This window comes from Xenopus laevis, chromosome 5L (genome assembly GCF_017654675.1).
Source record: "Xenopus laevis strain J_2021 chromosome 5L, Xenopus_laevis_v10.1, whole genome shotgun sequence".
Classification (NCBI taxonomy): domain Eukaryota; kingdom Metazoa; phylum Chordata; class Amphibia; order Anura; family Pipidae; genus Xenopus; species Xenopus laevis.
This window is the reverse complement of record NC_054379.1, coordinates 154,314,598-154,340,628: the sequence shown is the minus strand read 5'-3', so window position 1 is coordinate 154,340,628 and position 26,031 is coordinate 154,314,598. Positions and strand designations below refer to the sequence as shown.

The window sequence follows — 26,031 nt, the reverse complement described above, 5'->3', positions numbered from 1 at the left end:
AAAAATCCAAATATAAAAAAAGATCAAATAAAATCGTGAAAAAAAACTGCAAATATCTCAAATGATTATTTTATTCATTCTTTTTAATGGGTCAACAAGCTCAAAAAAATGTTTTCCAAAAAACTTGAATTTAATGAACGGTGGCCATTTTGCCTAGTAAGGCGCCCGTTGACTTCTGCAGGACCTCGCGAGCTTTCAGATGCTGAACGGTCAGTTCCGCTTAGCATTGAACATTTGTTTTTTTAAGCCATTTTTAAAAATTTTTAGCTAAATAAAAAATATAAACTTTGAGAAAAAAACCCCCAACAGCAGAACATGCTATCTCCTTCTCATCCAATAGGAAATCATCCCACCCCTCTAGCACCATTGGCTGGAATTGAAATGACTCCTGGAGGGCCACATTCTTATATGTACCACTGGATAATTATTATTTTCGCTTTTTATTAGTTCAGAAGTTCGAGTAATAAAATAATTCAGAAGGCGGCGTGACTCCTACAATAGTCGTTTACTCACCATAACACGGAATAGCTCCCTCTGCTGAGACGCATGCGCACTCCCTGCTTTCCCCCTGACAAGCGCACTGAGCGATGTGTATGTCACGTGGCCGTAAGAACGCGGCCATATTGCTATTGGGCAATTTTATGTCTAGTGTCTGTGAAGCCGCCCCGCTGGAAGGTATGAGTTGCTCAGACATGGGAAGGTTTGTGACTGTTTTTGCAACCTTCTGGTAGGGCAGAGACGGGACGTGAATTTGAGTCCTCGGTTTGAGAGAGGGGGAACTAGATATAACCCGCACTTACCTGTTGTGTAACAGCGCTGCTGCCAGTACGAGTGCGGCGGTACCAAGTTTACCAGATCACGTGAGTGACGTTTATGGGAAAAGCAGCGAGACTGGCAGCAGCAGCATTAATTGAAGTGTAAATTGTAATGGCCTCTTAGATTGTACGTTAATTAGATGTTTCTCTGACTCTTCAAGTGACCTGGTGTTGATAAACTCTCATTTCAGATTTTATGGCGCAGATTAGCCAATGAGAGTGACACTTACATTCAACTATAGTAGAAGGCAGCAGGTCTGGACTGAGAGTCAAAATGGGCCCTGGCTTTTCAAATACACAGAGGCCCCATCAGCCCACTAAATACTGACTTTCTATGGGACCTTATAGCAGCTCTAACAAACAAGGGAAAGTTGTGCTCACCACTATTTTTTCAAACCATTAGGTGGGGGTGCAATGAGGCTGTGACCACAAAATACATATAGACAAATACAAGAGTCCTCTGCACTCAACCCATTATCAATATATTTAAATATATCAGGTTGTATCCAAGGACAAACTTTGGTTTCCCCACAGTTCAGCACTTGCAGGTCCTCCTCCACCTGTTTGAGACGATCTCCAAGTACAGAAAATAAAGTGCTAGAATCCTCAAAAATTCATTGAGGAGGGGGATTTAACAGAAAGAATAAAATATAGTATAGTATTTTTTTAAAAAATTTTTTTGTTTTTTTTAAAAAATTGTTAACACCCACCGTGATTATTAACAGTGATAATAGTGTTCTTTTATTTAACTTAGAAGAAGAGAGCCCAAAAAAGTGAAAGTTGTGAATTTTAGATGAAAAATAACAAAAAAAGAATCAAAAATAAAAAATAAAAAATAAAAAAATAAAAATAAAAATAAAATTAAAAAATTAAAAAAAGTGAAAAAGTGAATAATTCAGTGAATTAATAGATACCAACGATTTCTCTCCAAGTGATAGTGAATGCAGTGTTATTTGTTACTTAAAACACATTCAATTGTGCAATAGGTGAATATTAATGTAATTAAGGAATATTTAGTGTGGGTTCAACTTCCCCTTAGATTTTTCCCGTTTAAGATCCACACTCTATGGATTAGAGGAAAGGTAACATAGAATACTTTGCCACAATTCCGGTACAACCGGTTGTGCAGCTCACTCACCAAATGTGAGTTAAGGGAGAGCGTCTGATAGGTCCTGTTCGCGCTGTTTCCACTCTTTTTCTACTATCCAGGTTGTTGTAAGAGGGATAAAAATAGAGAGGGGCATGTGCAGGGATCACTTTAAAACAGTTTAATAGAATAAAAATACACTCACAAACACGATCGGTAAAACTGCAAAAGGATTGGTAAAAGTCCCGCGAAAGTCGCTGTGTCTCCTTGGCGTCCCTCGGAAGATACAGACGTCTCTCTGGATTGGGTACTCCTGCAAAAGGTTAGCGTGGTCCTTTTCGCTTACGCGTTTCGCCTGGCTGGCTTCTTCCTGAGCGATGACGTCCACATACTTTCTTGCCCCTTTATTCTCTGTGCGCTCTCAACCAAACTTACAACAACTTTATTTACAAGTGTTTCAGTGCATTTAGGCACTGTTCTTTATACAGCTAGTGCGTATCATAACTTCAAAAAAATCCTGCCCTATTGTTTCTACACCCAGAAGGGATTTCGTGCACTTATTTATACATATAAAACGATTAAACATATGTATTCAACAATTCTACAGCATTAAAAATCCATAATTTTAAAAAAACTTTTTTTTAAAAAACAATTTAGAAAACAATTTAAAAACAATTTAAACACTTGGACTCCAACATTAGTTTAAGCGATAATTGTCACATTCAGTGTTTGTCACACTCTTGAATATAACTTGTATGGCACCGCTCTGTATTTTTTTAAAATTACAATTCAAAGTATCTATTTCTGTCTTCTGATAAGACCTGAAAAGAGTAGCTATTTCCTTATCTAGAATTTCCTTATCTGAAAAGACCTGATTGAATACATATGTTTAATCGTTTTATATGTATAAATAAGTGCACGAAATCCCTTCTGGGTGTAGAAACAATAGGGCAGGATTTTTTTGAAGTTATGATACGCACTAGCTGTATAAAGAACAGTGCCTAAATGCACTGAAACACTTGTAAATAAAGTTGTTGTAAGTTTGGTTGAGAGCGCACAGAGAATAAAGGGGCAAGAAAGTATGTGGACGTCATCGCTCAGGAAGAAGCCAGCCAGGCGAAACGCGTAAGCGAAAAGGACCACGCTAACCTTTTGCAGGAGTACCCGATCCAGAGAGACGTCTGTATCTTCCGAGGGACGCCAAGGAGACACAGCGACTTTCGCGGGACTTTTACCAATCCTTTTGCAGTTTTACCGATCGTGTTTGTGAGTGTATTTTTATTCTATTAAACTGTTTTAAAGTGATCCCTGCACATGCCCCTCTCTATTTTTATCCCTCTTACAACAACCTGGATAGTAGAAAAAGAGTGGAAACAGCGCGAACAGGACCTATCAGACGCTCTCCCTTAACTCACATTTGGTGAGTGAGCTGCACAACCGGTTGTACCGGAATTGTGGCAAAGTATTCTATGTTACCTTTCCTCTAATCCATAGAGTGTGGATCTTAAACGGGAAAAATCTAAGGGGAAGTTGAACCCACACTAAATATTCCTTAATTACATTAATATTCACCTATTGCACAATTGAATGTGTTTTAAGTAACAAATAACACTGCATTCACTATCACTTGGAGAGAAATCGTTGGTATCTATTAATTCACTGAATTATTCACTTTTTCACTTTTTTTAATTTTTTAATTTTATTTTTTATTTTTGATTCTTTTTTTGTTATTTTTCATCTAAAATTCACAACTTTCACTTTTTTGGGCTCTCTTCTTCTAAGTTAAATAAAAGAACACTATTATCACTGTTAATAATCACGGTGGGTGTTAACAATTTTTTAAAAAAAACAAAAAACAAAAAAATTTTTTAAAAAAATACTATACTATATTTTATTCTTTCTGTTAAATCCCCCTCCTCAATGAATTTTTGAGGATTCTAGCACTTTATTTTCTGTACTTGGAGATCATCAATATATTTAAGACAGAGACATTTTGTGCATACTGCTACTGAAAAATGCCTTACCCTTTAAACAAAACAGGGATTGTTTGTCCATTTATTGCAATATATTTAAGCTGGCCAACTACGTCAAAGTCATCCCATATCTGGCCAGTCCTACGCTTAATTTTCATCTGATTCATTAAGAATTCTATTGCTTAATTATACATTTTACAAAGGGACTAGGTTTTACCCGCAACTTACTTGCTGCTTTCAAAGTAAACCTCCCAAACTTGGCTGCCCTTTTATTAGACACCAGTGGGATCACCTGACTATAGTTGGGAAGGGTGGGAGCTACAACATAGAGCTGGTCACTGCTCCTGTATAAACTATAACAAACAAGGGAAAGTTGTGCTCACCACTAGTTTTTAAAACCATTAGGCGGGGGTGAAATGAGGCTGTGACCACAAAATACATATAGTCAACTACAAGATTCCTCTGCACTCAACCCATTATCAATATATTTAAGACAGCGACATTTTGGACTTAGTCCCTTTGTAAAATGTATAATTAAGCAATTGAATTCTTAATGAATCAGATGAAAATTAAGCGTAGGACTGGCCAGATATGGGATGACTTTGACGTAGTTGGCCAGCTTAAATATATTACAATATATGGACAAACAATCCCTGTTTTGTTTAAAGGGTAAGGCATTTTTTAGTAGCAGTATGCACAAAATGTCGCTGTCTTAAATATATTGATAATGGATTGAGTGCAGAGGACCTCTTGTAGTTGACCTTATAGCAGCTCCTCTGGCATTTGCCTGAACCCACAGATTGCCAGTCTGGGCCTGGAAGGCAGTTAATACAACTTCTCCTGTCCGAATCATGAGGTTCTGTAGAGTCACCTGGTTATAACCCAAACTCAGTGTCGGACTGAGCCGACGGGACACCGGGAAAAAACCCGATGGGCCCCAGGAACTTGTGGGCCCCGCCGGCCCAGATCCGCTACTCAGTGGCGCGACCCCTCGTTGTCAGGGGTTGCGGTAAAATCAAATTTTGTGCGTGCGCATTATCGGTGGACCGTGCGCATGCTAACTAGTGTTGCGCACTGACGCGCATACACACTTACAGGGGAACCGGAGCAGGAGGGGGGCCCAGGGCCAGTAGCCCCGGGGGGCCCCAAGCCCCCCAGTTCGACCCTGCCCAAACCTCACCGACCCTGCCATTTTATCAGAAAGCTCCTTTTGCAGCGGTCCAGGCCAAGCCAGCTCGGCGCCCAAGGCAACCCAGATGGCCACTTCACCTCCCTTGCCGGCACAGCCTCCAGTGCTCGGGCGCATCACGAGGTATGCATGCGCATGCGTCATGGCTTTTCACATGCGCGCGCATCCCGGAGTGCACATGTACGCTCAATATTTAAATTTGTGGAGGGTGAAGACAGCGCTCACAGAAGCACGCTGAAGAGTGCCGATGGGAAATAAATGGTCCGGACCAGGGGTAGGCTGAAAGAAGAGGCACGTGCTTGGCACCCCCACTTCGTTGCGTCCTAGGCACGTGCCTCTTCTGTCTACCCCTAGTTTCGGCCCTGCAGTGGTCCATAGCCCTGAGAGAACTCCTGTCTTATGGCGGCCCTGTTTGCTGTATCCTCAATGCAGTAGCATTTCATTGACAGTAAAAACAGTAAGTTAGGTTGAGAAAAGACACACATCCATCAGGGTTCAACCTTAAGTTTATATATAAGCTGCCTAACTGCCAGTTGATCCAGAGGAAGGCAAAAACCCATTTAAAGTCTTTCCAATTTGCCTCAGAGGGGGAAAAATTCCTTCCTGACTCCAAAATGGCAATGGGACCAGTCCCTGGATCAACTTGTACTATGAGCTATCTCCCATAACTCTGTATTCCCTCACTTGCTAAACACCATCCAACCCCTTCTTAAAGCTATCTAATGTATCAGCCTGTACCACTGATTCAGGGAGAGAATTCCACATCTTCACAGCTCTCACTGTAAAAAACCCCTTCCCAATATTTAGGCGGAACCTCTTTTCTTCTAATCGGAATGGGTGCCCTCGTGTCAGCTGGAAAGACCTACTGGTAAATAAAGCATTAGAGAGATTATTTGAAATTGGAGTTACTGAGAGAAACGGCCAAGAATGCAGTGCTTGCTGCTAATTGTGCTTTATTACCACGACATGTCGTGGCAATAAAGCACAATTAGCAGCAAGCACTGCATTCTTGGCTGTTTCTCTCAGTAACTCCAATTTCAATTGATTTACTCTACACCTGAGGTGGGGGTGTACACTGAGATAGAAGAAGCCTATTAAACCACTCTCCCAGAGCGCAGTCACTTCTATAGTGTGGATTAGAGAGATTATTATATGATCCCCTTATGTATTTATACATAGTTATCATATCACCCCTTAAACGCCTCTTCTCCAGCGTGAACAACCCCAACTTGCCCAGTTCATCATTTACCTACCCAGCTCTGGAACCCCCTGTGAACTGCCAGCTAGCAACACTAAGGGGCATATTTATTAAGGATTGACGTGAGAATTCAAATTTTCAAATATGTTTTGGTCAAAACTCAAATTCGAATTGTGAATTATCCAAACTCAATTCGAGTTTTAATTTGAATTTCGAGATTTATCATACTCTGGACCTTTAAGGACTCAAATCTGACTATTCACCACCTAAAACCTGCCGAATTGCTGTATAAGTCAACGAGAGAGGCCCAGTTATCAATTTGGTGATGTTTGTAGCCTTCCTGAGTTTCTATAATTCAAATCAAACTTGATTTGAGTTTTCGGTCGATTCAATTCGTCCGAGCTGAGAAAAAACGATTTGATTAATAAATTTTGAATTTATGGGAGTTTTAAAAAACTGAACATGAATTTAAAATTCAACCCTTGATAAATGTGCCTCTACGTATAGGGGCCCTCTCCAAAATAGTCAGATAGAGCTGTAGTGATCGAAGCCTTGTGCTGGACATACACATGTAGATATTTGTCTTGGATATCTAATAGTTTCAGCTGATTTTTTAGGACAGTCATCCCCGTGCTACAGATATTGGTTCAGGCAGGTTTGAGCATCTCAGTCAGTTTGGCTCAAATGAGCAATAAGATCTTTTTGTGCAGTATGAATCTAGGGATGCACCAAATTCACTATTTGTCATTCGGCTGAAACCTTCATGAAAGATTCGGCCGAATACCCAGGAATGGAAAAAAAACATTGATGCACCTGACTGGAATCTTTACATGTACACTCACTCTGCCCACAAATTTCATGGGAACCATGATATTTTCATGATAGTGGTCTTCCTGTTAATGAGCCTTTATGCTATATAAATGAGTCCTATGGTGCTTATACCATGCTATCTCTGTGTGTATGGCCTCCTATTGGAGACTGCTTCCTAATGCGTATGGCTGCTAATGTCATGTACAAAAGCAGATTTGCAGGGAAGGAATATTCTGTGCTCGTCTATGGCTTCAATTTTCATTTGTTTAAAAAAAAAAAAGGTTTGTTTTGTGTACCCTAATTAAATTTGAATTCACTTTCTAGAGAGAGAGGTATAATTACCTAGTTATACACTTACTGAGAATGAAAAGGAGTAAAACCCCTCTCTATCTAATCACCCACCAATTATTATTATAATTTTTCTAAGTTCTGGGACCCCACAAGAGACCTACTATCTCTCCTTGTGGGGTCCCAGAACTTAGAAAAATTATAGGCAGTTAGATCTTGGGACTTCTCCACTTCTATCCTTTTCATTTTCATTCTTTTTCTTCAATGCTGGTCTCAAATTGGACAAATTGATATTAATAATTTTTAATTTATTCACTTTCAAACACCCATCAGCTTTGGCTGAGGTGTGTAAACCAATTATAATTTACCGGTACCATTCTATTGGGGCCCCCCCCTTTTTTTTTTTTTTTTTTTTAATCCACTGTCAGCAGTTGGTTGGTAATGAATTTAGTTAATTTTTATTAATTAATTTGTGGTAATCCAGTTTTTACCTAATTTATTACCCTTATTTGTGCAGGCACTTTTATTTTACTTTGGTTATTTAAGTCATGAATTTGGATTAAATATTGGCACTAGCACTTTAATTAATCACTTAATTTAGTATTGTAGAAGTAATTTATAATCATTTATTAACGGCACAAAGTATTCAATAGGGTAATCACCTTTTGGTGTTGACGAATTACGACATATTTTCTTATGGTTATTGAATTTAAAATATTTATTTAAATTATTCTCAATCTTTGGAAGCTGAACAGTTGAACAATACAGATATCGTCAATGTGTTATTAATAATTGGAGGGTGACTAGATAGAGAGGGGTTTTACTCCTTTTCATTCTCAGTAAGTTCAATTTTCATTTGCTCACCGTGCATTTGCATCTGTCTTATCATCACTTCCTCACTTTTTCCACGGGACAGACGAGTGACTGACAGTTTTCCTTTTTCCTTCTCAGGATGGAGCATGATCTGCTTAAGGCCGCTAATGCTGAGCTGGAGAGAAGGCAGTTAGAAGCTGCAGAAGAGCTCTACGGACGAGTGATTGACAATTGTCATCAGGGGAGGTGAGAGTACAGTGGAATCTGCAGGGTCTGTTGTTTTTTTTAAAGGGGTTGTTCACCTTCCAAACACTTTTTTCAGTTGTTTTCAGATTATTCCCCAGAAATAAAGACTTTTTTCAATTACTTTGCATTATTTATTTTTTACTGTAAAATGTTCGTGTCTATAGTGTTTGAGTCTGGCAGCTCAGTAATTCAGGTGCAGACTCTGAACTGTTACAATTTTGCAACATTTAGTTGATCCATTTCTCAGCAGCGTCTCTGGAGTATTAGCAACTATTGTATCAACAGCTGCCTGTAATGAAACCAAGAGATTCTGCTCAGCATGGACAAAAATAAAAAATGTATCAACTAAATGTATCAATTTAGAACAGTTTACAGGGTCGGCGACCCCCCTTCCCAGAGTTGCATCAGAAGGTGAAAAATGACATTTTACAGTTCAATAATGGGAAAACTGTGACACGTAGACAATAGAAAATCATTGGAAATACTGCAGCTCTAACTGTAACAGGAAGAAGTGTGGAAGCAAAAGACTGACTGTTAATATATGTGACCGAACATTTATGGTTTGTATGTGTGCACCGTGAATCCTACGATCCCAGGGGGCGGCCCTTATTTTTTTTAAATGGCAATTTTCTATTATGATTAACCAATGGCACATACTGCTAAAAAAGTATATTATTCTGAAAATGGTTTATTTACAAGAAGCAGGGTTTTACATATGAGCTGTTTTATACAATATCCTTTTATAGAGACCTACATTATTCGGGGGAATAGTATTCCTTTAAATAAGGAAAGACAGTCTTTTTCTGATGCAAAGGCAGAACTAGTTAATTGATAAGGACTACATTTTGCAGCCTGAAACAGCTTCTCTTGAGCTAGGGAACTGAAACCTGACATTCATGAGAAGTCTTTGCTGTTGTAGGACCCTTATCTAGGGCCATTTCTGTGATGTCCAAGGCAGTTATTGAGGCCTGGAACTTGGGGTTGGCATCATTTTCTTCATTCTTCTACCCCTGCATGCTTGGCCCCGGAGGTGAGGTGGGTGTCTGGGTTGCTTAGGGCACCCTGCTGGTTTGGCTCAGCTCTCCGGTTATGTAATTAAAGCAGCAAAGCCTGCTTCAGGTCTAATCACCTATAGCAACCAATCAGCAGGTGGCATTTACTGGTCACCTGTTTAGAACCAAACATTTATTGATATGCTGCACCTGAGCAAACATGGCACCTTTTATTACATTTGAAGGCAAGCCTGCAAGTTTTACACTCTGGCCTAAGTGTCTCTGCATTATTTAATCCTATTTTGGCTGCATAGTACAGCCATTAGTACTTTGCTAGGTTAGTTGGATAGGAGCGCATCTCTTATTAACTAAATACAGCTGTAAATGTGTAAACAAATATATTTAACAGGCTTAATCTTTGTAATTATGCATTCTATAATCCTCAATCTTTCATTATATTTAGCCAATGCAGCCCTGAGGATCTTGCCGTTGCTTTCAATAATAGGGGACAAATCAAATATTTCCGAGTTGACTTCTACGAGGCGATGGATGATTACACAGAGGCCATACAAATCAAGCCAAGCTTCGAGGTGCCATATTACAACAGAGGGTTAATTTTGTATCGCTTAGGTGGGTGCCACTTGAGATATGTCTCTTTTCTGCACAGTATCTAGCAATATTCCTTGTAATAAGTGTATGTGTGTTTTATATATCAGACAGATATCCACTTATAATCTACAGTCTGGTCATTTCCCTATGGGACCAGACTGTAAATTATATCATTATAAACAGCGCGTTCTTGCGTCCGAACGCGGCGTTTATATAACAGAGAAATTTCATGGTGCTGCTCTTGCTCTGCAGCCTTCCCTTCCATTTTTTTCTCCCTCCCGTCTCTGACTGGCAGGCTCACCGCTAGCGCACTCCAGCTGGTGCGCTCCCTCTCAGCCCCTGCTTTCACTTAACTATACAGGTCTTTCTCCATGCTGCTGACAATTTGCTCCGTGCAGCTTCTCCCCTCACATGCTGCCTCTGCAGTCTTCCGGTTCCCTTTCCACGGTCTCTCGCCAGTCTTGCTCCTCCTCTTTTCCGGGCATCCACCTTCTCAAGTTTCACTCCCGCTCCCCATGTCAGCTCTGCCAGGCTTCTTCACTTCATGGTGTTTCTTCAGTCTCCCTCTCTTCCCCCCTCCCACTTTCAATCCCAAGTCTCAGTCCAACTCCCCCTCCACCGATCTCAGCCTGCAACTGTAAACTATGGCAAGCAAGAACACAAGGGGCAGAGAAATTCAAATAAAGGTACTTAAAGGACCAGTAACATAATTTTTAAAAAAAAAAAAAATAAATTGTTTGTCCCTAACGAAAAAAAAAATCATTTTTAAATTCGCGAAGTCTTTATTAAGAAATAACTCACCGATACTCTGCTTCCGCTCCTCTTCAGAAAAGGCGATCCGGCGACAATCCATCATGCTGCGCTCTATTTCTCCTCCCTGCCTTCTATAGGAGATAGGCAGGGAGAAGAAATCAGGCACCGCACGATGGATTGTCGCCGGATCGCCTTTTCTGAAGAGGAGCGGAAGCAGAGTATCTGTGAGTTATTTCTTAATAAAGACTTTGCGAATTTAAACTGAAATGTGTACTGGTGGTTTTTTTTCCGTTAGGGACAAACTAATTTAAAAAAAAAAAAAATTGTTACTGGTCCTTTAACTACAAAAAGAACTACAGGGAAACATAAGGAGAAAACTAGCAAGGGAAGGGGGGCAAAGGCATAGCATACTAGTAAGTGTCATTTAGAAGTATGTAAGTGAAGCCATTCTTTACATTGTAAGGTACATAAAAACTGTAGATTATAATGCATAATGTACTACTTAAATTTATAATGATATTAGTAGTCACCTCGGAGTTATGTGACCTAAGGCCTCGTGCTTTTATATGGTCACATAACTCCTCGGTGACATAATATCTTTATAAATTACACTAGGGGTACATTATCCACTATATATAAATGGTGAGTAGTGATGTCATTTTTGTCACATGACTCACTCACTTGTGTATTTTAACAAATAAAGTACCCTCTATTGTAAATGATAAGGATATTAGAAGTCACCTCGGAGTTCCATGACCTGTATAAAAACACTCGGCCTTCTGCCTCGTGTTTTTATATGGTCATGAAACTCCTCGGTAACTTATACTATCCTTATAATCTACACTATATATATAACTCAATTGGCCATTATAGAACTCAAAATTGGTTGTATACTCAAATGAAACCATGACTTCTGGAGGCACATTTATCAAGGGTCGAATTTCAAATTCATGTGAGTTTTTTTTAAACTCCCTTAAATTCGAATATATTCCAAATTCGACTGGGGGTTATGCAAGAAAAAAATGTAATATCTAAAACTCAGACGAATTTGACTGACCTGAAAACTCGATTAGAATTCGATTAAAGTTTTTTCTCAGAAAAAAAAGGAAGGCTACAAACATCTCCAAATTGGTCACTGGATCTCTCCAATTGACTTATACAGTAATTCGGCAGGTCGCGAATAGTCGAATTTGAATTCTTAAAGGCCCAGAGTTTGATAAATATCTAATTCGATTTTTTATTTTTTATTTTATTATTTTTATTTTTTAGAAAACTCGAATCGAGTTTGGATAATTCCCTAGTCGAATTTAACAATTTTAACCAATTCGACCCTTAATTAATCTGCCCTCTGGTGTTAGATATGAGCATTAAATATTGTTGGAAGGACTTCACGGAAATCTATACACAATCTATTTATGTTCAGTATATAGTCCCTTTTAAAGGGGTGGTTTGCCTTTTAGTCAACTCTTGGTATCTTGCAGAATGTCAAATTGTAAGCAACTTTTAAATTGGTCTTCATTATTTATTTCTTCTGTCTTTTGAATTATTTGCAATCTTCTTCTGACTTATTCCATTTTTCAAATGGCCACTGACCCCATTTAAAAAGAAATGCCCTCTAAGGTATAAAATATAATTGTTATTGCTACTTTTTATTACTCATCTTTCTATTCAGGCCTCTCCTATTCATATTCCAGTCTATTATTCAAATCAGTGCATGGTTGCTAGGGTAATTTGGACCCTAGCAACCTGATTGCTGAAACTGCAAACTGGAGAGCTGCTGAATAAAAAGCTAAATAACGTAAAAGCCACAAATAATAAAAAATGAAAACAAATTGCAAATTGTCTCGGTATATCACTCTCTACATCATACTAAAAGTATGAACAACCCCTTTCAGTTAATAAGGCAGGGGGCTTTTAAAAGTTTTGAAATCCCGTCCTGTATACGGACTGCATGCATTACTCACTGTGTGCCCACAACAGGTTATTTTGACGAAGCCGTTAAGGATTTTCAGAAGGTGCTGGCCTTAAATCCAGAGTTCAAGGATGCTCAGAGAAGTTTGCAGCAAAGTCTTCAGGACAAAGAAGAGAAGATGAGGCGGATGGCCAACCTTTCCGAAGACTGTGCAGTATAATGGATTGTAAGACAAGACAACCAGGGCGATGAAGTTTATAAACTGACTGCGATGCATTCTAATCTTGTTTTAGTCCCAAGATTGCCTGGGATATGGATAAAGTGATTGAGCCTTCTATGGCTGAAAATTATACGGACACAATTAATGACTAATTAATTATGATATACAGTAATCAACAGCACATGCTTTGATGGGTTTTTCTCCCTGAGTAAACCTTGTGTACTCCTTTTATGCAAAAGTTGATTTCTCTAGAGCCTGTCATGGCTGCCCCCACACACGTCTAGGATAATCTGCACCGTTATGTTTTACTGAAAATGTATTTTAGACAGATTATATTACTCCTTTTTACAATTGAATGGACAATTTAAGACCTCTGATACATAGAGTATAAGTTTAATGTTGGGATGCACCGAATCCAGGATTCGGCCAGGATTCGGCCTTTTTAAGCAGGATTCGGATTCGTCCGAATCCTTCTGCCCGGTATATGCAAATTAGGGGCGGGAAGGAAATCAAGGGACTTTTTGTCACAAAACAAGGAAGTAAAGAATGTTTTCTCCTTCCCACCCCTAATTTGCATATGCAAATAAGGATTTGGTTCGGTATTCGGTCGAATCTTTCGTGAAGCGTTCAGCCCAATCCAAAATAGTGGATTCGGTGCATTCCTAGTAAATATCTGTACCTGAGAGATAAATATGGATGCAGTCTACTCTGTTTATTATTATTATTATGATGAAGGACAGAAGTTGCAGAACAACAACTGCAGCTGCTTTCTGAAACACATTTGTGTATAGTAACACTTTTCAACTAATCAGAGGTTTTATTTCTTTTTCACTTCCAGTGAACACTGCACCCTTCATTGTTGATTAGTTCTGTGATTGCTTGCCCACTGTATGATTACATAGTTACATAGTTAAATGTGGCTGAAAAAAAGATCGAAGTCCATCAAGTTCAACCCCTCTAAATAAAACCCAGTGTCCATACACACTGACCCCTCCATACACCCACATAAACTATATATACCCATAACTATAGAGTTTAGTATCGCTATAGCCTTGGATATTATGTCTGTCCAAAAAATCATCCAAGTCCCTCTTAAAGAAGAATCAAACCCTTAATTATAAAAACTTCTACCCCCTACACTGCATAGACCCCCCTCCCCCCAGCCTAGCTGTTACCTTTGGTAAATGCCTCTAACTCTTTACTCACCTCTCTTTGCAGATTCAGCGCAACGGAGCTCACAGGCGCCATCTTCCAGGCTCTTTGGTAATTTTCGGGTTTTCCTCCGGTGCTTCACCAATTTCCGTCGATTTCGGCGCATGCGCAGTTGTCAAAAACCCAAAGACTGCTCTAACTGTACATGCGCAAATACGGCACTTACTTCTTGAAGAAGACCGAAGAGAAGAAGATGGTGACCGTGAGCTCTGCTGCGCTGAATCTGCAAAGATAGGTAAGTAAAGAGTTAGGGGCATTTACCGAAGGTCTAGACTGGGGGGCGGAGCAAGGAGGGGGGTCTGTGTAGGGTAGGGGGGTAGAGGTTTTTATAATTAAGGTTTCTCCTTTAAAGGCATTAACTAAATCAGCCATCACAACATCACCTGGCAGTGCATTCCACAACCTCACTGTCCTGACTGTGAATAACCCCCTACGTTGCTTCAAATGAAAGTTCTTTTCTTCTAGTCTAAAGGGGAGGCCTCTGGTACGGTGATCCACTTTATGGGTAAAAAGGTCCCCTGCTATTTGTCTATAATGTCCTCTAATGTACTTGTAAAGTGTAATCATGTCCCCTCGCAAACGCCTTTTTTCCAGGGAAAACAACCCCAACCTTGACAGTCTCCCCTCATAATTTAAGTCTTCCCTCCCTCTAACCAATTTAGTTGCACTTAGTCGCTGCACTCTCTCCAGCTCATTTATATCCCTCTTAAGGACTGGAGTCCAAAACTGAACTGCATACTCCAGATGAGGCCTTACCAGGGACCTATAAAGAGGCAAAACTAAGAGTTAAACTTAAAAATAGGCTGGGCTGGATTCAGGTCCATCCTGAGATTCAGAATAAGCCCTGGCATTTCCTGTACACAGAGGTCCAAACAGTCTCCCACAGTCTTAATAAATAGTGACTGATTTTCAGTAGCATCTCTGGAATTTGCCAGAATCCAGGGTCTCAGTTAGGGGTTAGCAACAGAAGCACATGCCTGCGTGGGAGCACCCCCTCTGCTGCTTTCTCTAACTCTGGGACTGTGTATTCAGATTGTGTATGATGAGAACGCAAGTGAGTTACATGGGTGGACTTGGTGGCAGAAGCAGAGGGAGTGGTGACAATCATTGAGGACTCCCTCCTCCAGAATCTCCAGATTTCCAGTGCAGGTTTGGCTGATTTAATAGTGATGCTATAAACCAAATGTTCCTAAATTCTGCAGAAGTTGCCAACCTGGACATGACACACAAGATCATGTTTGTAATGCCCTACTATTGTAAATACTCTATTGCCCTGCTTGTACCAGGCAAGGTAACACAGTTGCTTCATAAAAACTTTTACATGCTGTTTTGCTAAGTGCCCACATCAGAAAAGCTGCAAAGATTTTTTGCAATCATTAAGCATGTGAAAGTTTGGGTTTAAATTCAATTCACCCAGATTTGACGATTCAGTCCATGGAATTTATTTTAAACCTTCCTGCATGTTTTGCCTAATGATTCTGCTTACAGCCTCCCATTGGCTCACTCGTTTGCTTCTCGTCTAGCAGCTTGACTGGCTAGAGGATCCCACCGGTGTTTAAGTTTGGGATTGGACAGATGCCACCCAGAAATCGAATTGTATAAAAGCTTACAGTCCTGTATTGTTTTATAGGATTCTGGATATACACTTAGGGGCAGATTAATTAAGGGTCGAATTGAATTCGAATTTTCAATTTTTTTTTATGGTCAAAACTGTCAAATTTGACTAGGGAATTGTCCAAACATTTTGCAGAGTTTCGACGTGGAAATGACGCCCATAGACTCCAATGGTAAAAAAAAAAAAAATACTGCGTGCCAAATATTGTTGTCCGCGCGTCAAAAAAATTTGTCGCCAATGGATTTTCATGGATTTCGGCAAATTTTCAACGGTGGTGAATTTTTGGCAAAGTGAAACAGGTCAAATTCACCCATCCCTATTCGCCACCTAAAACATGCCGAAATACTGTATAAGTCAATGGGAGAGGTCCAGTGACTATTTGAAGATCTTTGTAGTAGGGATGCACAGGATTCGGTTCGGGATTCGGTTCGGGATTCGGCCTTTTTCAGCAGGATTTGTCCGAACCATAATTTTTGTCAGAAAAAAAGGAAGTAAAAATGTTTTCCTCTTCCCACCCCTAATTTGCATATGCAAATTTGCATATGCAAATTAGGGTTCGGTTCGGCCAAATCTTTCACAAAGGATTCGGGGGGTTTGGCCAAATCCAAAATAGTGGATTCGGTGCATCCCTAGTTTGTAGCCTTCCTGACATCATCATCATTTATTTATATAGCGCTGTCAAGATACGTGACATTCAAGTTTTTTTTGGAGACATACTCAAACTGAGTTTGGTCGAATTCGAATTGAACTCGATTCCAGTTCTCGGGTCGGTAAAATTAGTCCCGAGTTTTAGATATTTGATTCATTAAATAACCCTGCAGTCGAATTTCGAATATATTTGAATTTAAGGGAGTTTAAATAAACTCACATGGGTTCGAAATTCGACCTTTGATATATGTGCCTCTTAGTATTAGAGTCATGTGTCACAGGACACATCAGGAAGAATTACTCTTAATTAAATATGTGGCCTGTTGGCTATAGATGTATTAACTTGTGTGGGAGAGATAAGGGAGCTTGGCCGAGGCAGAGAAAACAAAACCACTAAATGTTAAGAAATCAGAATGGTTTCCCTTCAGTGTTGTTCACAACCTGTAAATCACTCAGTGGAACCCATTCCAGTTTACCTTGGAAAGTTATCCTTATTGATTGTACTCAAAACTACTTGTCCTGGTGCCACACACAAAGTGACCTTTTAACAATGACAGCCAAGCTTTGCCATCTGATTTATAGGCTTGCTTGGCACAATAAACTCTAACGACGGGGGAAGTCTTTAATACCCCTTTTTTTTAAAAAGGGCAAAAAAAGAAGGTATTTTGATCCAGGAAAGTTGTGAACCATACATCTTCACATAATTCTGCAGAATGCGGTGTTTCAGCCTGACAGGTTGTCTGCCAGAATGATTTCTGGGTGGAATTGTAATGCTGGCAGATCGACTCGGCTATTAACTGTAATCTACAAGCTGTTCTTGATATGGAAAAGCATTGCTTCATGCACCATGTATCCCTCGCCGGAGCCATTTTGGCATAGCATAAGGACGAGCATAAAGCAGAACCTGTACGGAGCTTTAAGGCTGAAATTAGTGGCAGAATGGATAAAAATTAAATCCGATTACCAACGGAAATCTACAAAAGACTGGTATTTTAATCCTTCCACTTTACTTATATGAGACGGCCCTCCAGAAAGTCAGCGATTTGTGTGTCAGGTGCTACTTGGCTTTGCATAGGCGGCAGATAGATCAATCAGATATAGTCCTACCTGCCGCGTGTGAAGCTTTGTAAGTTTTAGGTATAGCGACTTATAAATATTGTTATTATTTTAATAAAGGCAGGAACAATAGGAAGTGGAGAAGGGCTGAGTTTCCTCTTCAATCCCTGATCAGCTGATTCTCCGTGCACTGGACAACATGGTGCAACGGGCAGAGGTACTTTTCAAATCTGTGCTTTTGAGAACGTGGCGGGATAGCCACGAAACGCGCTAAGCTATGGTTCCTTCATATGTTTTGTCTTTTTTAACGAATGAAACTGGAATAATAAATATGGATTTTTAAAGCAACTTTCAAGTCTACACATTTTTCTCCCTCCATGGTGCACCATTTCTATTTTTAAAGGTTCTGGACTTTTGAGCTGTACCGGGGTAGCTGTTCACGTGTGGCACATGGAGTATGGAGTAGATCGGAGTGCTCCCAGGTAACTAATCCTATACTAGAGGTACTTTTCAAATCTGCCTGATCCCCAAACTGACCGAAATCCATAGTACAGGCATGGCATTCGTTATCCGAAAACCTGTTATCCAGATAGCTCTGAATTATGGGATGGTCATCTCCCATAGACTCCATAAAAATCAAATATTTATTTTTCTCTGTAATAATAAAACAGTACCTTGGACTTGATCCCAACTAAGATATAATTAATCCTTATTGGAAGCAAAACCAGCCTATTGGGTTTATTTAGGGGCAGATTTATTAAGGTTCGAGTTGTGTTTTCCACCAAAATTCAAGTTTTCGAGTTGATTTTTTTGAGCAAAATTCACAAAATTAAATTTTTGAGATTTATCATACCCCAACCCTGGAAATAGCTCAAATCTAAAACCTGTCGAGATCATGTAAAAGTCAGTGGCAGAGGTCCCTTGAACCATTTGTAGATGTTAATAGGCTGCATGATCAAGTTGTTTTGAGGGTTTTGCATAAAAAACTTGATCAATTCAAGCGATTTTCCTGGCCAAAATTCGATCAATACGAGTTTTTGGGTTGTTAACCCCAAACTTTTTGAGCTTTTCCATTAGAGTTTTTTTTAATTAAGACCCCATTTGAGTTGTGAGTTAATTCGAGTTTATTCGAGGTATATATAACTCTAAAGTTTGACCGTTGATAAATAACCCACATAATGTTTAAATGATTTCTTTGCAGACTTGAAGATCCAAATTACCGAAAGATCCCTTATCCAGAAAACCCTAGGTCCCCAGCATTCTGGATAACAGGTCCCATATCTGATGGCTATAGATCACTATTGGCTTACTGCCATACATGTACCAATAATCATAGGAAACTTTTGTTTCATACCATATTATTAGTCCGTGTATGGCCCTGCTTAAAGATAAGAATGACTGGTATGATTGTGTTTTATATCATGAATATATGTGTTATTCCTAGAACCAGGGTGCCCAAACTATTCAAGAGTTGGGGAGCAAAGCAAGCATGAAAAATATCCCTGTGGAAGCCAAATAAGGGTTGTGATTGGCTATTTGGTAGTCCCTATGAGGACTGGTAGACTACATGAGGCTCTGTTTGGCAGTACACCTGTTTTTTATGCAACCAAAACTAGTCTCCGAGCCAGGAATTCAAAAATAAGCTCCTGCTTTGAGGCCATTGGGAGCAACATCCAAGGGATTTAGGAGTAACACGTTACTCAAGAGCCACTGGTTGGGGATCACCTTCCTAAATAAACCTGAAAGCCAGCTTGAAGATCAGTTATGGTGAGATTTGGGGTAAATATGGATTGGATGTCCTAGATAATTCTTGAAACTATGGCTGAATGACCGATACACCAATATATTCCTATATCTGTACTCGTTTCATGAACCAAGACAGGCCCTAGCCAAAGGCTGGATCTTGGCTAAAGGTTCAACTTTCAAGTGGAGCTTGAACAGAAGTCGTCTGAAGATGACTAGACTCAGTTAATGGCTTAGGCGGTTATTATAGACTAACTGCCCTGAGTCTGTCAGACATGTAAAGTCTTTCTATCTATTTGTCCAGACTTATTTCTCAGCTGCGCACAGGGATTTGGGACTTAAGGAGGTTCTCTCAAATTACTATGGCGGCAGATGGATCAGGAACAACATTCATCTTAAAGTAGTTACCCTTTAAAATACTAATGTACACTCTGAGATGGTGATAGTCTTCAGGAGGTAGCTACACAGCCTAAAATAGATGTGGTTATAGATTAACATACAGTTTGTTAATATGCATAACCATAAGGCAGTGATCCCCAACCAGTAGCTCGTGAGCAACATGTTGCTCTCCAACCTCTTGGATGTTGCTCCCAGTGGCCTCAAAGTAGGAGCTTATTTTTGAATTCCAGGCTTGGAAGCAAGTTTTGGTTGTATAAAAACCAGGTGCACTGCCAAACAGAGACTCACTGTAGGTCGACAATCCACATAGGGGCTACAAAATGGCCAATCACGCACTTATTTGGCACCCCAGGAACATTTTTCATGCTAGTGTTGCTCCCCAACTCCTTTTACTTCTGAATGTTGCTCACGGGCTCAAAAGGTTGGGGATCCCTGCCATAAGGTATACTATTAAACTGAGATGTCGGTGCCAAAGAACGCATACACATATGGGATCCATTATCTGGAAACCCGTTATCCAGAAAGCTCAGAATTACAGGAAGTTTGTCTCCCAAATATCCAAATAAATCAAATGTTGTAAAATATCTTTTATCTGTAATAATAAAACATTACCTTGTACTTGATCCCAACTAAGATATAATTAATCCTTATTGGAAGCAAAACCAGCCTATGGGGTTAATTTCATATTTCTATGATTTTCTAGTAGACTTAAGGTATGAAGATCCACATTACGAAAGTATCCATTATCTGGAAAACCCCAGGTCCCTAGCATTTTGGATAACAGGTCCCATACCTGTATAATCATTTCACTCTTATTAACTATGTTTGTATTCAATCCACTCTAGAGCGAATCTCAGATGGACATTGGATGGCAGTAGAGCACAGCTTGTGAAACCAGACAGCAAAAGGAAATAAAAATCAGCTAAGTGTATTCATTTTATTTGTAGCCTTAATATGGGTATGATCCTGATTCATAATACAGTTATCATTCCCTTGTTGTAATAGAACTGTAATGCAGTGCCCACATTAACCACATCATTGTTAGAATTCGTTCAAACCACAACGGTCTGATCTAATCTATGGGAATGGGTCCCTTAAATCCATTCTGAAAGCCAACCCATGTCATGGACACAGGTCTCAAATAAACGCAGGCCAGGGATTTCTCTCGTTGTCCCGCTGGACCAATCCGACCCTGAATGCAGGGTCGGATTAAATTAAATAAATGTATTCATTTGTTTATTCAATGTCTTTGCACTCTGTATCGCAAACATTATAGATTGGCAAACAATGTCTTTAGTTTCTGAATCAGAAGCAAAACGCCAATGCAGGAATGGGATCCGTTATCCAGAAAGCTCTGAATACAGGAAGGCCAACTCCCTCAGACTCCATTTTATCCAATTAATCCAAATTTTTGAAAATGATTTCCTTTTTCTCTGTGATAATAAAACAATACCTTATACTTGATCCTAACTAAGATATAATTAATCATTATTAATTAAGTAATATTACAATTAAGGTATTTATGACTACTCCTGCAACAAGTGCAGGGGCATTAAGGGGTGCAGGACCATGCCCATTGTGTTCAGTTACATCCTGATGCATGCACATTACATTGCACCGCATTAGGGAGTGCAGGTCAGCCTGTCCTTGCAACAGAAAGGTTTTGCTGCGGCCTCGGTTAGGAAGTAGAGGGAGGGTGCCTATGTGCCTCTACCCCTCATGAATACAATTCTGGTGACACAGTCAACACTGTTGTAAGAGACATACCTGGTGGTCTAGTGGGGGGACGGCAGGGACGCCTGCCGCCCCCCTCGGCGGGGACGCCCGCCACGTCGTGCGGGTTCGGTTAGGCCGCAGGCGTCGGATCGTGTGGGCGCACGTTAGGCCGCTGGCGCCGAATCTCTAGGGCGCGCCTCTGTGATATTTAAAGGCGCAGGCACACATCACACATCAGCGCGCAAAGGCGCGAAATTCAAATAGTATAAAAGGCCCATTCAGACTGCTGACTGATGCCCGTGATAGAACTTGTTTCTTGTGGTTCCTGAGCCTTGTGCGTTTGATCTGTTCTGAATCTAGTCTGTTTGATTACCCGTGTTTGACCCTGCCTGTTCCTGACTATTCTGTATCCTGACCCTCGCCTGCCTACGACAACTCTTCCTGCTTAACCCCTTGATTGACAACCCGGTTTGACCCTTGCCTGCCTGACGATTCTTGATATCTGCCTGCCTCGACCCAGCCTGTCTGACGATTCTCTTGCCTGCTCCATTTGTACCGTGACCTTCGGCCCAAAAGACTCTGCTAACGGCCGTGCCCCTTCGCCAGCCAGAACATCTCACCTTGTACCCCTCGTTAAGTCCAGGTGGCACCCAAGTAAGCTGAGGGCTCCTCCCGAAGCCCAACGGTGGTCACACTACTGGTGAAGCCAAGCCGAGACCAGGGTACTTGGCATTTGTTCTGGTATCGGGTGCCGGCCGTGACAACTGTATTCACCGGGGTAGCCATGGGATCTCTAAAAACGAATCACAGATCTGCAATTAGGTGTGGTCAATCAAAAGCGGTTGCGTAAAAAAATGTGTATTTCGATAAATTCTCCATCTTCAACATTCAACCCTTCTTCTCCATAGGTCTACAGCCATAGGGATCTAAGATTTCAAAATAAAATTTTCACAAGCAACTTTTTGGCCAATTTTCAACAAATATATAATTAAAAGGAAATATTGTTCTTATGTCACACAAACAGTATCCATCAACCGTTGTCGGTTTCCATTAATAGCCTTTCTAAATGCTGCTCCTGTTTTTCCTTTGCTGTGATAGTCTAGCCATCTGCAGGCAGCTTATTCCTCCGAGGATCCCAAAAAAGTTTCTGCAGGTGTAGCGCGACAATAATGCACTCATTCAGCCGAGGGAGGCAAGCCTGCCAGGTATACTGTAACTAACACACACTCATTTGTCCATTATTCTGGTTTCCCGTTTACTCAACAGCCCCCCAAAAAACCTGAATGCAGTCGACAGGAACAAAGTAGGATTCCCGGGATCATTCCAATCACTTGTTTCAAGGCATGGAACATATATATATAAATATATTTAAAGTGAAGATATCTCACTTTTTCCAGGCTAGTTCCCATGGTAATACTGACATCAGAAACTTCTCACAATATCTAAATACGGCCTATGGCCCTATTCCAGGGTTTAAAGCTTCCAGCGAAACGCTTCCATATTGCAATTCAAGCACAGCTGTGATATTTATGTGGGAATTATTATTTATTGTATAGAACGAGAATCAGAAAGCAGAACAACCCTCCTCAGACAAAATATGTCATGGCCATAAAGCATGTTGCTTTAGTCTTCTCAGCGTTTTCGAGAAGTCCCTGTAGATGCAGGTTTCCAGAAAAAAAAAGACCCTACCTTATTTTGCATTTTCATGCCTGGGAAAGGCGGTAAGGCTTTCTTCACATCTCGTAACGTGATCTCTGTGGTCTTAGTCACTCATGTTTAACAACATCTATTACCTCTGTGGTCACTGAAACACATGGACGGGAACATCTGTTGCCTTTGTGGGCTTGCATGCTCATTTAGAGTGACATACAATGGTTCTGTTAAAAGCATCCCAGATCGTGGTATATATTTACTGTGACAAGCAGCATGGCTACCAGCCAGGAATAGCTTATTGTAGTCTGCTCACCGTTTCTCTCCGAAGGGACATTATATTTAATGCGTCCTGTTTGAGGAGAGCTGATCCACACAGTTTTCGCCAGTGTATTCTTTGCAATGACAATAATACATCAGCAACAGCTCAGAAGTCGTGCAAAGTCCGGCTCACAAGGGAACAATCTTGACGATTACAGCCTTACATAATTGTTGTGGTAAGAAAAGAAGCAGGTGTCTTTGAGAGAGTGATTTTTGCTCAATGACAATTTTATCCTGTTGCTGATACTACACATTCGATGTGAGCTAACAAATCAAAATATAGCCCAGTGGGTTCCAAAGTGCGAATGAAATTCTAGTCTACGGAGGTCAGCCATGGACCTTTTGAAGAGAAAAATGTAGAGTGGATTACAGTTGTGCGAGATGTATCTGTAGTCATAGGGAAATTATTGTACCCCTTGTGCTTGGTTTTTCTGCTTGGTTACTGTCATGGTAGAACATGGATACCTTTGGGAGAGTCTCTTATGAACGAGAAAATGCAGCATATGTACTGTTTGCAAAAAAATATATTTGGACTAGCGTTTAAGCATACATGGAGATCTTCAGGCTTTGATGGGCTTCTTGCTTGCATTATTATCTTCTTCTTTATCCCTTGTCACTGCAGGAGCTGGACCTGATGGGGATCACCAGAAACATCTCAGAACGCTCTACAAGTAATAAATAACTGCACTGCTTACATTTGCTGTATAGAAATAAGTAGACCTTATAAATGAATGCTCCAAGTCACCTTTTTAGTGCAACTGACCTTTGTGGGTACTGCATAAGCCAGGAAATGAAGAATCTGGGGTGGGAAGTAGTTATGTAGTTGAGATAAAGGAAGTAGGGATGCACCAAATATTGTGACTAATCCCAACTGTGATTTTTTTCAACTTGCTTGAATGCTGGAGATACATTTTCCCACTGACAGATTTCAGGTGGCAAAATTAAGACTTTCTTTGCTTCTTTCTTTAATAAATTGAGTTAACCTTAATGAGAGAGATTCAAGCCAAAATAGTGGCCATGATTATTCATAAATATCCCCCTAAGCTTCTGCTGAGATAAATCTCAACTCCTAAAGTCATGTGAATTGTATGCTCTGGACAATGGAAATGAAGACTTTTTTTGTCCAAAAGGTAAAGACTTTTTTTTAAAATTCCCCTCAAGTTTGTTTTCAGTTTGGCTTTTGCTCAATTTTTATGTGGTGGATTAGATATTTGGCCAATCCAAAAATTATTGATTTTGTGCATCCCTAAAAAAGTTTTTGGTTAAGATATTGTTAGACCAAAGGAATAGCTGGAGAAAAAAAGAAAATTGTTAGAAGAGGAATAGATACAGTATACGTGGATGCTCATGATGAACAATGGTTGTATTTTCCCCCTGTAGAAAAAATGTATCTAATTTTAGTGCCTGTGTATTTATTTTATGGGTGTATTTTACACAGTGCAGTTGCATTAGACATGTTGGGTAGATGAACAGTTCTATAGTTATACATGTTGTATGATGCCTCCAAGCCCATAGGTCAGGGATCCCCAAAGTTTTTTTTACCCGTTAGCCACATTCAAATGTATGAAGAGCTGTGGAAAACACAAGCATACAAAAAGTTCCCAGGGGGCAAATATGAGCTATATGGACTGGTAGCCTACAGTAGGTTCTATTTGGCAGTACAGTGCAACCAAAACTTGCACAATGAGGTAAGCGTTTCTGCCAGATATACAACTTCAAAACGATTTTTGACCGTTTTTTGATAATTTTACCCTGTTGATGAAGAACCTACCTTGCCCAGGACTTCACTGGCTAAGACCTGGCAAAATCCATTATTCCATGTGGGAGGTTAAAGAACTTCCTTTGGGCAGAATAAACCAGTTGACTGAAACTGAATTTTCATTACCAAATCAACCCATTCTAATGAACCCTATGATAAATACATAGTTACATAGTTGGGTTGAAAAGACCAAAGTCCATCAAGTTCAAACTTTCCTAATGAAACCCAGTGCACATACCTACACACCCCCACTGAAACTCTATATACTAATATCTATATACTAATATCTATATTAATTGTAGATTTAAGTATAACGATAGCCTCGGATATGCTTGTCCAAGAAATCATCCAAGCTTCTCTTAAAGGTGTTAACAGAATCAGCATCACAACATCACCGGTAGGTCATTCCACAACCACACTGTCCTCTCTGTGAAGAACCACCTACATTGCTTCAAATTAAACTTCTTTTCTTCTAGTCTAAAGGGATGGCCTCTGGTCCGATGATTCGTTTTATGGAAAAATAGATCTCCCTTAATGGTCTATAATGTCCTCTAATGTACTTGTAAAGTGTAATCATGTCCCCTCACAAGCGTCTTTTCTCCAGAGAAAACAACCCCAACCTTGACAATCTTCCATCCCCTTAACCAGTTTAGTTGCATGTCTCTGCACTCTCTACAGCTCATTTGTATCCTTTTTAAGGACCAGAGCCTAAATCTGCACTGCATACTCCAGGTATGGCCTTACCAGGGACCTATCAAGAGACAATACTCTACTTGCTTTAGTAGCCACAGATTGACACTGCCTGGAATTAGACAACTTGTTATCTACAAAACCCCCTAGATCTCAATTAAGGAAACTCCCAACACTGCCATTTAGTGTATACCTTGTATTTATATTATTTCTGCCAAAGTGCATAACCTGCATTTATCAACATTTAACCTAATTTTCCAGTTTGCTGCCCAATTTTCTAATCTAGTCAAGTCACTCTGCACAGTGGCAACATCCTG

The 26,031-nt window shown here is 40.1% G+C and overlaps 1 protein-coding gene across 5 annotated transcripts; it reads left to right on the top strand.

Annotated features, from left to right (window-relative positions):
- The first annotated feature begins 548 nt into the window (after positions 1-548).
- Positions 549-20,969, top strand: ttc32.L (tetratricopeptide repeat domain 32 L homeolog). Of its 5 annotated transcripts, XM_018264037.2 has the most exons (5): positions 549-700; positions 8,312-8,419; positions 9,875-10,041; positions 17,840-17,918; positions 20,424-20,969. In XM_018264037.2, exons 1-5 carry the CDS (start codon positions 588-590, stop codon positions 20,491-20,493), a joined length of 537 nt encoding a protein of 178 aa, XP_018119526.1. In that variant the 5' UTR covers positions 549-587; the 3' UTR covers positions 20,494-20,969. The 5 variants fall into 5 exon arrangements, with proteins under 5 accessions (XP_018119526.1, XP_018119528.1, XP_018119525.1 ...); XM_018264039.2 differs by lacking the exons at positions 17,840-17,918; positions 20,424-20,969 and adding an exon at positions 10,128-10,774; XM_018264036.2 differs by lacking the exons at positions 17,840-17,918; positions 20,424-20,969 and adding an exon at positions 12,754-13,611 and having other exon boundaries at positions 550-700.
- Positions 20,970-26,031: the final 5,062 nt, after the last annotated feature.

Bases quoted from the DNA above. Each gene is read 5' to 3' on its own strand.
- ttc32.L (XM_018264036.2), top strand. From the start codon at position 588: ATGTGTATGTCACGTGGCCGTAAGAACGCGGCCATATTGCTATTGGGC. The intron at 701-8,311 runs GTTTGTGACTGT...TTTCCTTCTCAG, and splicing joins AGTTGCTCAGACATGGGAAG to GATGGAGCATGATCTGCTTA. The intron at 10,042-12,753 runs GTGGGTGCCACT...TGCCCACAACAG, and splicing joins GTTAATTTTGTATCGCTTAG to GTTATTTTGACGAAGCCGTT.